This window comes from Neolamprologus brichardi, chromosome 14 (genome assembly GCF_056152115.1).
Source record: "Neolamprologus brichardi isolate AB-2024 chromosome 14, ASM5615211v1, whole genome shotgun sequence".
Classification (NCBI taxonomy): domain Eukaryota; kingdom Metazoa; phylum Chordata; class Actinopteri; order Cichliformes; family Cichlidae; genus Neolamprologus; species Neolamprologus brichardi.
In genome coordinates, this window is record NC_142117.1 from 2,763,169 (window position 1) to 2,778,066 (window position 14,898).

At 42.9% G+C, this 14,898-nt stretch overlaps 1 protein-coding gene across 2 annotated transcripts; it reads right to left on the bottom strand.

The window, feature by feature from the left end:
* Positions 1-896: 896 nt before the first annotated feature.
* On the bottom strand, positions 897-14,874 carry tgs1 (trimethylguanosine synthase 1). Of its 2 annotated transcripts, none has more exons than XM_087850626.1 (15): positions 14,670-14,874; positions 13,268-13,329; positions 13,005-13,129; positions 12,839-12,908; positions 12,001-12,075; positions 9,981-10,475; positions 7,980-8,106; positions 7,809-7,895; positions 6,037-6,187; positions 5,441-5,747; positions 5,209-5,352; positions 3,050-3,196; positions 2,750-2,968; positions 1,341-1,417; positions 897-1,129 (listed from the first exon to the last, which is right to left on the bottom strand). In XM_087850626.1, the coding sequence occupies exons 1-15, from the start codon at positions 14,780-14,782 to the stop codon at positions 1,019-1,021; spliced, it is 2,310 nt and encodes a 769-aa protein (XP_087706752.1). In that variant the 5' UTR covers positions 14,783-14,874; the 3' UTR covers positions 897-1,018. The 2 variants fall into 2 exon arrangements, with proteins under 2 accessions (XP_087706752.1, XP_087706751.1); XM_087850625.1 differs by having other exon boundaries at positions 5,432-5,747.
* Between the last annotated feature and the right edge of the window lie 24 nt (positions 14,875-14,898).

Here is a 14,898-nt window from a genome sequence, read left to right on the forward strand (position 1 = left end):
TTTACAGGTGAAAATAGAGCAACAGGACCGCTAGTCTTTGACTTTATTTATTTTCTGCTGTGTTTTACTTGCATCTATTTGAAAGACTGAGTGTAAACACACAAAATATTTTATTTTATGTGCTGGAATGTGCAGAAAATAGGTTTAAATGTTAAACTAATTTCTTCCAGTCAGAGAATGTTGCAGATAATTAAATTTTTGCTTGATGCATAAAGTTAAAAGGTTAAAACTAATAAAACAAGTTTTAAAAAGAGACTTTTCCATTTGATTACATTTTGTATGATGATTATGCAGAAAAAGTAGAATTGGGCTGAAAGATCTATCACTTTATCACCTATTCAGGTTGTAAATCGTGTTGTTAAAAAGTAACTAAGTAACTAAGTAATTAATTACTTTTGAAAATAAGTAATCAGTAAAGTAACGGGATTACTTTTTGGGGGAAGTAATCAGTAATTAGTTACTGATTACTTTTTTCAAGTAACTTGACCAACACTGTTCATGAGATATCGCATTCACAAGATTTTCAAAAAAACTGACGTTTGATCGGAGATTAGTAATAGATGCACCTGTGCTATCAGACTGCCTCGTTTTCAAGATATCGCATTCACAAACGTAGATCTGCAAGACCTGCCCGCCTGCCTGCGACGGCGACAGTAAGGTGCTATATCAGAACCAGTCCGGTTACCATCCTAGTGGCAGCTATCAAAGCTTTCCCCCCCACACTGCACCTCTTTAGCAAATACATAAAACAGCTTTTTAAAAGACGGTTTTGCTGTGCAGATGTTAATAAATCTGATGTAGTTAATGTCTTTGTCGTCTACCAGTCTTGAACTAAAATGTACCAAAACATCGCATAAAAACAATGAGAAAAACATTTTATTAGAAATGTAGAATAAAAGGACAAAATATAAACAGATATTATGAACCATAATAAAAAGCCAGGTGGGTAAGCTGGGCTGGTCTGCAGAGTGAATAAGATCCTGTGTGGATGTGGTTCACACAGGATCTGGTGCGCGGCTCAGCCCGGGCTTATCAAGCTGCCAAAGTAAGCAGTCACTGTCTTCAGCTTGTTGTTGAGGAAGTTCTGCTCGACCTCCACCTTCCCTCCTGGGCCGGCTAAAGAGGCCACCTGTAGCAAAGAGACAGATTTCAGTAAGACAGTCCCAACACAAGCTGACCAGAGCTAACACACATTACTACAACACAATACTCATGTATGGGTAGATAAAGAACGATCCCACCGCTGCCAGTCCAGGTGGACATGAACATTCAGACATCACGGTCACAATAAATATATCAAAGTACAGATTACATGTTTGAGAAACTCTGAACACACTGACCTGATCCATGTCGACATTGCGCGGAAGAAAGAACACAACGTTGTCTGATATCAGTTTGGCCAGGCGGAAAATCTCAAATGTGCCGAGAGTTAAGGATGAAAACTGTTCAAAAAAAGAAACTTTCAGATTAAACAGATGTGACTGTGTTAACTGCATGCTGCAACGTGCCTGAATAAAGTTCACCTTTAATGGGGTTCATTGTAGGGACTGTCTTACAATATAAAGCACTTGTGACGTAGCCCTCTGACACCACATATAAATATTTTATTTATTTGCACCTAATATATCTTCCTTTTGCTCTATTCAGTTCTTGCACATTGGTTTGGTGATGTTTGGCTTCTTCACTACCACTGAGACCATTTCTGACTTCAATCAGCTGCAGGCGCAGACGCCACAGATGGCCCCGCCCCTCCCTGAGCCTGGTTCTGCTGGAAGTTTCTTCCTGTTAAAAGGGAGTTTTTCCTTCCCACTGTCGCCACATTGCTCACAGCTGCTCGTCTGATTGTGGGGTTTTCTCTGAGGTCCTCTGTCGGTCTTTGCTGGATCTCTTTCCTCTTTCTTTCATGACCTTCAGACAACCCGCTGTAGATATTTTTAGCCCTGGCACTTCTCATTTTCACTCAAATTCCTCAGATTCTTTAAGGACTCCTACACCACCTCAAGTCGATGTATTAAAAACTCGGGTGTCTGTGCCACATGCCTGTCAGTGTGATGTTTGCAGCTGAGATAACGACTGAACTGCAACTGAAGCGCCTTGAGGCGACATTTGTTGTGATTTGGCGCTATATAAATAAAATTGAATTGAACTGAATGTGGAAGCAGCAACGTCCAGAAACTGAAAACTGTTCAAAACTGACAAGAAAGTCTGACTGACTGGAAACAAAATATAAATAAATAAATATGGCTTCTGCACGTTATTATACTAACAGATGAACAGACGACTCCTGACGTCTTCTGTAAAATTGAAAAAGCAAAAACATTTTTCAAAGCTAAGCTGTAATTTTCTCCTTTCAGTTTTCGCTCCCTCCTGCAAATGAATCCTGTAAGTCAGCGGTCCCCAACCCCCGGGCCTCGGACCGGTACCGGTCCGTGAGTCGTTTGGTACCGGGCCGCGAGAGTTGAGGTTCAGGTGTGAAATGTATGGTTTTCAGGGTTTTTATCGGTTTTCAGCGTTATTTTGTTATCGTTTTTATCGTTTACTCTGTTTTCCTGGGTCTTTTCATGTGTGTTATGAATAAATCTTCTTTTTTTCGGTACCGGTACTAGTTTTATTTTGTTGTATTTATCCGCGACACCTTAAAGGCCGGTCCATGAAAATATTGTCGGGCATAAACCGGTCCGTGACGCAAAAAAGGTTGGAGACCGCTGCTGTCAGTCACTAACATCCCTCTACTTCCTCATCAAAGGATATCCATCAGGCTCCATCATGGTCCTGATGTCGAACACCTCAGCAGTTAGGTAGTCAGGTCCTCCCCACGGTGGCGACAGGAAGACCACGTCAGCGTGGAGGTGGGGGGCCAGCTGAAGGAAGTCCCCTTGTATGAAGTCGATTCGATCGGCCACACCGTAAACTGCAGCGTTGTGCCGAGCCATGTCCAGCCGCACTGGATCGATGTCAACGGCTAAGACTGAAACATGACGCAGAGGACCGACTGTGAGCTCAGCGTGCTGCATTTCTAAAAACACCTCATGAACTTATAAACACTTACCTCTCTTTCCAGTGAGGGCAAACTGGATGGCATTTCCTCCTACACCACAGAAGGCGTCTATGACCAGCTGAGCCTCAGAGAAACTGTGCTCCACCCTGAGGGCGATGTGCTCAGCGATCCTCTCTGGCGTCACAGAGAACCAGCCCTCTGAAACGGCGTTATGAACATGTGTGAGACGACCCTGGCAAACTTCCTGTTGTATTCATCACCCATTCCTTCTCAGTTCAATTCAATACAATGTTAGTTATTTAGCGCCAAATCACGACTACTGTTCAAGGTACTTGTTGAACATCAGAATCAGAAAACTTTATTAATCCCAAAGGAAATTATAAGGCTGCCACGAGGCTGGTTCTCCTCAGTATGTGAGCAGAGCCCAGAAGGAGCATCTGTGTTACTCTGATGCTCTTCTCAAAGTCTTTATATTTTGAGAGTTTTCTCCTTCCTCACTAAGCCATGTGTCTGGTTCTTGATTTCTTTCTCTGTATATTCCTCAGTTTGCTGCTCTCAGTTACTGTTACTGTCGAAGGAGCTCGGCTAGGAAGCGACTTTGTTTCACGTCTCTTCCACGAAGCTTCTTTAGTTGTAAACCAAAGGTTGAACGAGCTTCGCAGCAGTAATGTGTGCGACTAGATGACTAACAGTCGCTATCGTCACTCATCAGTAAAACTAGTTGTTGGTATTTCTCCAGACACTCAGGAGGAGGCGGGCGGGGAGCGGCAGGTCTGGTTTCCTGCTCAGACTGCTGCCCAATCACCGACTTCAGATAAGCAGAGAAACTTATTACTGTACTTTGCACTCTGAGTTATACGTTAGTTATACGTTATAAGCTAGTTATATGTTAGTTATAAGCTAGTTATACGTTAGTTATACGTTAGTTATACGTTATAAGCTAGTTATATGTTAGTTATAGTTAGTTATACGTTATAAGCTAGTTATACGTTAGTTATAAGCTAGTTATACGTTAGTTATACGTTAGTTATACGTTAGTTATACGTTATAAGCTAGTTATATGTTAGTTATAGTTAGTTATACGTTATAAGCTAGTTATACGTTAGTTATAAGCTAGTTATACGTTAGTTATACGTTAGTTATAAGCTAGTTACACATTATAAGCTAGTTATACGTTATAAGCTAGTTATACGTTAGTTATAAGCTAGTTATACGTTAGTTATACGTTAGTTATAAGCTAGTTACACATTATAAGCTAGTTATACGTTATAAGCTAGTTATACGTTAGTTATAAGCTAGTTATACGTTAGTTATACGTTAGTTATAAGCTAGTTACACATTATAAGCTAGTTATACGTTATAAGCTAGTTATACGTTAGTTATAAGCTAGTTATACGTTAGTTATACGCTAGTTATACGTTAGTTATACGTTAGTTATACGTTATAAGCTAGTTATATGTTAGTTATAGTTAGTTATACGTTATAAGCTAGTTATACGTTAGTTATAAGCTAGTTATACGTTAGTTATACGTTAGTTATACGTTAGTTATAAGCTAGTTACACATTATAAGCTAGTTATACGTTATAAGCTAGTTATATGTTAGTTATAATTAGTTATACGTTATAAGCTCGTTATACGTTAGTTATAAGCTAGTTATACGTTAGTTATAAGCTAGTTACACATTATAAGCTAGTTATACGTTAGTTATAAGCTAGTTATACGTTATAAGCTAGTTATAAGTTAGTTATAAGCTAGTTATAAGTCAGTTATAAGCTAGTTATACGTTAGTTATACGTTAGTTATAAGCTAATTCAGTGACAGTAAACGATGAGTAACACTGAATCATCAAGTGTAAAAGAAATATCACTCTCTAATAGTTATACAGCAGCTGACGAGGCTGACGTCACGAGTGTCAGCTTTTTGTTTTGTTTAAATCTGACATGCAGGAAAATCAGTGTTGCTGCCGGTCACTGACACGTCTCAGGGCCTAACAGAATAATAATCAAACACTTCTTTAAATGTAGTTTATAAAAATGATCTTTGGAGCTTTGACTCACCTGGATGCTCAGTCATCCAGGTGAGTAAATCCCCAGAACACTGACATGAACTGAACTGTAATGTAGAGCCGGCTCTCAATCATTTAAAGGTTGATTCACATGTTGTTGGTTCCACTGGAATAATGTGACATAAGTGCAGTGTGCAGACTGACCTCGGTCCAGTCTGATGCCTTCATCAAAGCGAGAGAAGAGTCTGTAGCGCTGAGCCCAGTATTTAGCCAGCTGTGGTTCAGCTGCCATCTCTGCTGGGACCTGCTGCTTCTTCTTCTTCTTCTTCTTCTTTGGTGTTTTTGTGTCTTTCACACAGACATAAATATTAGGCAGTTAGTTTTTCGTTCGTTTCTTTTAAACAGCACAACCTTACTATGTATGAACCTGATTTACTGTGAACTTCAGGCTCATCGGGCAGGAGAAAGTCAGGAATCTGAAGACAGGGTAAGTGTCTGCCCGGCTGCTCCTCTCTCTCCTCCACCTCACTCTCCTCTGTGACAGAGTTGGAGGTGATGCTGGGCTGACTGCTGCCCTCTGCATCTAAACTGGATGCAGACTTCGTCACCTCCTTCTTCCTCTCGTCTTTTTCTTCTTGAGCTTCTCTTAAAAATGGAGGCTTGTCCTCAGGGTGTCTCTCTCTGTCCACCTCACTCTGGTCACCCTCTCTCTCTCGCTGGACCTGTTCAAGGAAACTTTGAACCTGTGAAACAAAAAGACTTTTTTCATAAGCGTTCTGTGTAACGTTCAAACAAACAAAGCTCTGCTCGACTTCCTCCTGTCTAACCTGTTCCAGTCCCCCATGCTTTTAATCTACGGACATGCCAGGATGACAGATAAAGGACGTGACTTTCAGTGATTTCCACTGCGATGCTTCTTTCTAACCTCGTCTTTCATGCTCACAAAACTGGAAACATCTAATCTGTGCGAGCTGATCAGGCTACATCAGATTAGTTTGCTGCTCTCAGTCTTCAGCATGTTGCAGGTCGTACCTTACAAAGGGCGGAGCTGCTCTGTGTGCTGTCTCTGCCCATCTTTGAGAACCTGCTGCATTTGTTGGAGCTGCTGATTGTTCTCTTGGTCCGTCGCTGCTTCTGACACTTTGAAGCTGAGCTTCCTTTGAAGCTTAACACACTGTTGAACCTGAGACATGAACACATTGTAACAATTTAGACATTTAAAAACATTTTTACACTCAAACAGCCGCGCTCACATAAACCTTTATGTTTCTAAACAGCCAGAGAAACAGGGCTCAGATGTAGGCTGGCTTCATTCATCTCACTGGAGCCGAAACCTGCAACACTTCAAGCATAAAAACTCTCAATTTGCAGCATTGCAGGCTTTCTGTGTTCTAGATGTTGGTGAAGTTAACAGCTTTCATGTCAGATGTTTGCTGTTAAAATCAGCACACAATGCAGCATCACATCTCCTGTGTACTACAGGGACAATCACTCGTCCTGTGCTTTCCCTGCTGTGAGAGGTCTGTTGGGAAAGGTTGTTCCACACTTCCACAGTGTGTATTTGCTCCCATCTTCCTCCTCTCAACCTGAACCAGTAGCAGAAGATACTGGGAGTTTCTTCCTGTTTAAATGGTTTTTCTTCCCACTGTTGCCCAGAGCTGCTCGCAGCTGTCTGACTGTTGGGCTCTTCTTTGTATCATTGCAGGGTCTGTACTTTACACCAGCAGTCTCCAACCTTTTTTGCGCCACGGACCGGTTTATGCCCGACAATATTTTCATGGACCGGCCTTTAAGGTGTCGCGGATAAATACAACAAAATAAAACTAGTACCGGTACCGAAAAAAAGAAGATTTATTCATAACACACGTGAAAAGACCCAGGAAAACCGAGTAAACGATAAAAACGATAACAAAATAACGCTGAAAACCGATAAAACCCTGAAAACTATACATTTCACACCTGAGCCTCAACTCTCGCGGCCCGGTACCAAACGACTCACGGACCGGTACCGGGCCGAGGCCCGGGGGTTGGGGACCGCTGCTTTACAATATAAACCTTGAGGCGACAGTTAATCTGATTTGGAGATAGTTCAGTGAAGTTGGATCCATACTGGCTTATGTTTATTTCAGTTAACTTTCCCTGTTTTATGAGAAAATGGATCCAATCAGTGATGTTAACCATCTAAAGCAGGGGTGGGCGATCTCAGGCCTCGAGGGCCGGTGTCCTGCAGATGTTAGATCTCACCTGGGTCAACACACCTGAATCACATGATGAGTTCGTTACCAGGCCTCTGGAGAACTTCAGGACATGTTGAGGAGCTAATTTAGCCTTTAAATCAGCTGTGATGGTTCGAGGACACATCTAAAACCTGCAGGGCCCTCGAGGCCTGAGATCGCCCACCCCTGCTCTAAAGCGTAAGGCTGCAAAATTCAACGATGAATATTTTTTGTCCTTTAATACTTTTTTACCCCAACTGTGTTTTGTTTTACCAATCTTATGTTTTTGGAACTAATATATTATATTTTTAATCTCATTTCTTATTTTATTGTCTCTGAGTAGAAGACCATCATGTCTTTTAGCAGGTAACGTGGACGCAGTCACTGAGGACTTGTGACCCACAAACAAAGCGACTGAATAACAACTTCAGCTTTAGGCCCATTTCTAATAATCAATGTTTTCATCTGAGTGTTTTTGTTTTGCATGTTTTATATCATAAACAACATAAACGACCAATCACAAAATATCTGAGGTGGAGTCGGCAGACGTGACCGAGACAAGATCCCCAAAGCAGCAGAGGAACTTACTGAGGCTCTGGGTTGTGTTTGAGGCCGAGCTGACTCCAGGCGTCCTCGGCTGTCAGACGTGGGCACTCGTCCACATCCAGCTCATGACTGACAACGAGGACAAACAGCAGGAACATTATTCCTGGGCTTGTTGGAGAGACGACGGCCTCCGTGATAGAACATCAAACTTACCTCCGTTTGACTTTAGCGCTTCCTTTTCCTGGAGGTTTGTCATCATCGTCATCATCATCGTTTCCATCGGGTGTTTCATTCCTCGATCCGTGCCGTCCGTTATTCCCGGCAGCAGCCAGTTGGAAGCCTGTGTGAGAGCGTACAAAACGCTACATGTTTATTAGAGCAACCACACATCCATTTATTGAACAAAGGAGAAAAACTGCATAAGGTGGAAACCAGAGGACAGACCAACAAGAACAGGATTAACCAAACAAGTTCTGAAGATTCAGCCTTTGACTCATTTTCATCCACAGCTCAGTAAACAAACACAAAGTAACAAGTTCCTGTGAGATCAAAAGGTCGACTGACACTGTCGGGATGTGAGCTTCTTCCACTTTTCTGAAGACATTTGTTTTCAGTGGTTGTGAAGACCGACGCCAGGGTCGGCTCCAGAGCCACAGGCACCATTTCATCCTTATACTCCCGCGTGGTTTGGGAAAATAAATTAAAGTATTTAATTGAAGTGTTTTCTATTTGTTTTAGTTCTAAATTGGAAGATTACTGTGATGTTGAAACATTAAAATCAAATTATATTTCATTATTTTTTTGACGCTCAGAATAAGGCCGCTCGTGTTCAGGATCACAGATGGAGTGATGATGAGAATCCGGACCAACTCGTGTTTGAAACATGGAACGCCATCCCGACGCAGAAACATGAAGAAACATGCGTTTGGAGTCTTGTCGATCTTCTGATCTACACGTGTGTGAGCAGCTGTTCTCCACGCCGCTCACGCCTCACAGCCCCGACCTGCAGACGTTCAGGAGCAGACGTCCCGTTAACCAGGGAAAAGAAATATCTATGCTGGGATTTAAAAAAATGTATTCATCATTGTTTGGTGACATCGTGCTGTTTCCAGTTTATTTGTAAACTCAGGTGGAGGCTCGGCTGCACGCTCAGGTTTGTTTGTTACGTGGATCATTTAAGTTCAGCTTTTTAATCGTGTTTGTTTTTGTTAAGATTGTGTTTGTTACATAAATGTATTTTTCTCTGTAGATTTCATGAGCAACACATTATTGTTGTTTATAAAAAAAACAGATGTAGTCTTATCTTCATTTTAGACGTCTAAACGTGTTCGCTGCTCCCAGTGTCTTCGTTTCCGTGGAAACTGGGTCCAAATGGCTCTCCGTGTGTTAAAGGTTGCCGACCCCTGACCTATCGAACAGCTAATGTTTCTCAACATAACTGATTTCTGTTGTGTATGGGGTGTGAAAGCTGTTTCCTGTGGGCACTTTGTTCTTGTCCCCCTGGACACTTTGCTGGACAGAACATGTTGGTGGACAGACATTCAACACTGAGGTCAGTGTCTCGTTGTCCCAGTTCAGCCCGTTCTCACTCCCGAGACGTAACATGCCGACGTTTTGTCACGTCCCGCGGCGTTCCTGATGAACGCAAAAGGAGACCTTCAGTGTTTTTATGGTACGCGGCGGGTTATGGGCGAAATCCAGTGCAATGACGCTCCCGCGGTAATAGACGTTCCAGCCCTGTATTCCAGCCCTAAACCTAACCTTATCCCTAGCCCTAACCATAACCTTATTCCTGAGGTTAACCAGGACTTTAATGATGTTAAATAGCGTGTTTCTAAGTGATTTGAAGAAAAAGAGCGAACATGTGTAGATTGAGTCCATACGGTTCTCATATTTTCTCATTTTTCCGAGGTCGTCATTTAGGAACGTGGCGGGTAGCCGAAAACGTAATATGTTGACGATTTGTCACCTAGCGTAAAATGTTACGCTTTGGGAGTGAGAACGTGTTGCCCAGTTAGCTGAGACACCGCCAGCACCAAGTGGAAGAACCTCAGGTTATGTTACAGGTGTCTCGTTCCTTTGAAACGAGTTCCACTCAAAAAGCTTTGGAGCTTGAAAAAGGAAACAATGAGAAATCTTATGACTAAAACTCAGCAGACCAATCGTCTGCCTGATCGCGCAGCCTTGCTCACACCTCATACACACAATTATTACCTGTAGTGCTGTGATGCTGTACAGAGTCAGCTGGTCTCTTGCGGTTATTCCCATCATCAGAAGCATCATCAGAGCTGCAGGACGCTCCCTCTGACGGGACCATGACTGAACCACACTGTCCACCTGCCTCCATTGTGAAGCTCTGTCCAAACAGAACATGCAAAGCTTCAGCATCATCTTCTTCGTGTTCACTCTCAGCTCCAGTAGGGCCGTCTCTCTCTGATTGGCTCTGTAAACCTCTGTCCGTGATTCCTGTTTCTTCTTCCCCTCCAGCGTTCCCATTACAGGCAGACTGGTCAAAGGTCCAGCCCTGCCCCGCCCAGTATGAGTACTGTTCCCAGTAAGAATAGTAGGTCTCTGTAGCGTGTTTGTCCCAGAGAGCTTTTGTATCCGGGTTGTCCCAAGGAGGCCGTCCTGGATCTTCTGAAGACGGCAGCTCATCCTCTGAATGTTTCTCCAGCCAGCTGCTCCACATCAGAGCTTCTCCCTGTTGTGCTGCAGAAGCGTCGAAACATTAGTTAATATTTCATGTGTGGAGTTGTTGCATTAAAAGAACATGAAGAAGATATGGTGGAACTTCTTTTTTTAAATGGTCAGTGGTAGAGCTGCCACGATTAGTCGACTATCAAAATCATCGACTGATTTAATAGTCGACGCGTCGTTTGAAGCTTTGTAAGATCCCAAAAGACGCAGGAATAAGTAGTAGGATTTAAGAGTGTAATAACGGACTGAAACAGGAGATGGCAGCACTGCATGTACGAGGATGCCAGCTGCCGTTAAACCCCGAAGAAGAAGAAGCTCTGTCCCAGGATTCATAGCGCAGCCCTGCTCAGTTTCCAACAATGGCGGCAGCTAGTTAGTTTTAATATTACTCTTATTATTCTTTCTGGGTCACAAAATAAACGTTTAACATATTTTCAGGCGAGAATGTAGCTGTGTAAACCTCAAATATCTGCTCAGTTTATCAAGACACCACATATTTTCAAAAGCGCTCCGACGTTTTCGGAGACGTCTGTTACCCACTAGCTCGATAGCTAGCCGGGGGCTAGGCTCACTAGAGCCGTGAGAACACCGGACTCCCGGCAAATCGTTTTCAAAGCCACCGCCGTCTTTCACTACTCAGGTAAACATGATATATAAGTCAAATTTAATAAAGTATCATCTTGTCTTTATTTTTAGTTAGCACATACCTTAAACACTTAAAGCTGTAAGCTAATGATAGTTATATAAGAGCAGATGCTGCTGGTGCAATAAGCTGTACGTTTTACGTCCAATGGATGATGATCTGATTAGTCGACTAATCGCAAAAATAATCGCCGACTAGTCGACTATCAAAATAATCGTTTGTGGCAGCCCTAGTCAGTGGATACTCGAGGTGTCTGTGGCTCAGGTGGTCGAGCAGATCAGCTCCTGATCGAAAGGCTGGTGGTTCGATCCCAGGCTTCCCCAGTCTGCATGCCAAGTGTCCTTGGGCAAGATACTAACCCCAAGTTGCTCTGCGATGCGTTCATCAGAGTGTGGATGTAGATTAAGTTTGCACCTGCGTTTGTAAGTGCGTGAATGAGGCATGTTGTAAAGAGCGCTTCGAGTACTCCGGGAGATTAGAAAAGCGCTGTATAATCAATCCGTACTGCTTTCCTGTCTGTGTTGGTCTAAACAGACGCGTGAAGTCAGACTTTTGGATGAATTCTGCAGGTTGTGAGGAGCACGATAAACACTTATAATTATTTATGAAGTCAGATGACACAAATGAATTCGACATCAGGAGACACGTCTGCAAGACCTAAAGACCTGATGACCTGGATGACTTCTACTCCTAAATGAAGAAGTAGACGAAAGTCTTGCCCAGCAGACGGGAGGAGGCCACTGGTAGTTGACCCACTACCTCCTGAGCCACATCGAGTATCCACTGACCCAACATGATATCTCTGTCTTCCTACAAAACCCGGTGTCACAGTCCAGTGTTAGACAAAAACAGTCTTCATAGATTTCACTATAAACGTCATGTGACCAATCTTACCCCAGTAGGCTTCCCAGCCAGCATCTTGGATTCCTCCTGATACTTCCACTTGTGGATCAAACACCTCCTCATCAGCTATGACATAAAAACATCATGCATGACATCACAGTCGCATGAAAAAAGAAGGACCACATGCAATCCTCTGAAACAATAAATACTTCCATTGTAATTAAGAAGGTAAGGAGCCATGTGCTGCTGATCAAAGCCTGTAAGCTGACGGCCTACAAGGAGAACTTCTGGCAATTTGCTGGTCTGGAACATTCAGCTGTGTGGACCCAAAGGTCTGATTGTGCAAGAGCTATATCGCAGACGTTGTTAACATTTAACAGGCCTTAATTAGCATGTTGAATGTTAAATGTTCCCAACAGTGGAATATAACCCCATTTACAAACAGTGGGATGGTGTTCCCAAAAGTTGATTCTGTACATCTGGACGTTTTCAGTGGGAGAAACCTTTCGTCACTCTTCCAGCTGACTTCTTCAGTCTCAGCTGACTGCAGGTGTTTAACCTTATAACCAGGACATCTGCACAATGACTGAAACTAACAGCACTGAGGGAACAATGGGCTGTGAGGTCAGTATATTGATCAGTTTCTTGATCATTAATATGTTGCCATTGAAAGCTCACTAGTGCATGTTGTCACAGTAATCCCAGTACCAGATGGTACCTGTCAGCTCCATCATCTACAAGCCGAGTGCAGCTGTGGCAGCAGCTGACACAAAAACTCACCGTGGAGAAAGTGGATACTCTAACACATACAAACCTTTGCAATATTACTCGTAAAAAACAATATTATATTATTATAAAAACAATAAAAGCAAAAAGATAATCGCATCACCTTTTTCATCAGCCTCTTCTTCACTTGTATCTTCACAGTATTTTGAGGAACTCCTGTTAGACCTGCACTCCTGTGACATGACAAAAAATAACAACCAAATCTTCTTTTTAGTTTTCATTTAAAAACGGCGACTTTAATAACACAGCACAACAAAACTGTGACTCACTGCTCTCCTCCGCTCAGAGGAGCACACAAAGGCTACAGGCAGGCCCATGCTGGCCATCATCTGAGTCTCTTCATCCAGCTCCTCCACCTCAGTCTCCTCTTCCTCCTCTTCACCATCATCTACGTGTATGAGTTGAGAAATTTATTTTTTAAATGATGGCAACTAAAACCAGACAGTACAGCAGGTTAAGAGAGATTCTTCTACCCCAATGCCTGAAACATTTCATCGATGATTATTTTAATAAATATCATGGTAGGATATACCTCGTGCAGTGTTTTCCAGGTCAGGCAGAAGTCTGTTATCAGAACGATACAACTCCCGATCCCTGTAAAGAGGCGATGGACATAAAGGACAGATGTAGGAAACCCATAGATGCATCTGTATACATCAGCGTATCCGCTAAAACTCAAGGTTTTTGAGAACAACATCATCTAAACGACTGTGAGAAAATAAAGTAATATACTTGTATTCATACGGAGCTTTTCTACTGCTATTCAACACTCAAAGCATTCGAGTGACATGACACGATAGTATTCATTAAATCGTTAAATCCAGGTGTTCCAGGTGTATAAATCAGCACCTGGACATGCAGACCGACTCTACAAACATCTGTCAAAGAACGGCGTGCTCTTAGGAGCTCGGCGAATTCCAGCGTGGCGCAGTCGTGAAATTTCCTCGCAACTAAATATTCCACAGTCAACTGTTGGTGGTGTTACGGCAAAGACGGAGTGAGTGGGAATGACACCATCTCAGCCACGAAGTGCATAGTGCACAGGTCACCAACCTTTTGAACTCCAAACTTCACATGGCCTTCAGATGAGCTGAAACAGTGATTAGACAGCTGCATGTTTTCATGTTACACGACCAGGCGCCGCACAAAGCATCGAATGCAGTGATGTAAAGCGTGCTGCTATTACTAGACCTGGAACTGAAAGCACTCTGTGGAAAACATCTCCTGCCTTTCAGAAGCTCCAGGTTTTGATAACCTCCAATATTTTCCTCATAAATACCTTTTTTAACACAAACACCTCTCTGACAGCCTAATGGCAATGTTCAGAAAATGAATGACTTCGAGCAGAGACTGTGAGCCAGGTCTTCTCCTCCAGCCTCCGTGTCTGACCTCACAAGTGTAAAAGATCCCTAAACTACTCCTAGCCTGTGTGGAAAGCCTTCCCAGAAGAGTTGAAGCCGTTATAGCTGCAAAGGGCGGGACAATATTATGGGATGTCACTCAAGTTCATGTGTGTGTGAAGGCAGACGAGTGAATACGTTTGGCACTATAGTGTCTGATAAGTTTCCACCGCTCTGTGTGCAAGACAGCAGCTCATAGCGCACTGCCACTAGCACACAGTTGCTAACCTTTAGCACACTATTATACTAGTGACAGTAGTAGCCTTGTAATAACTGCGATTCATTCAACTGTGATTGATATGATAGCTTTTTAAAACACTGGTTTGTGGTTGTCTTCACTCAAGTATACAACAGTAAATCGGCTATTCATTAAAACGACATTTATTACACGAAATTTCAAAGATTTGACTGGATTTCGTTTCTTGCTTCGTCTTTTAATGATCCACACTGGCTGTTGCCACGTCAGCCCGGCTGAGATGTCAAACACCGGTTTAGATCAGACTAGCGGACAGAGGAAAGGTGGTGGAGGCTCACTGTACGAAGGCTCTGGAGCAACGACAATGAATCGTTTCTTCCTCCTGCAGCGGCTCCTTCTTGGTGAAGATGATTTCCGCCACCAGGGCCACTCTTCTCCTTTCCAGCATCATAGCGGTTAGCTCGCTGCAACAAGAAACACTTTCATTTACCGACGAGCTGCTTGCGTCTTTAAGCAGCGTGGAACTCTTTCCTTTATTATTGATTATTTCCGCACTATAAGCTAACA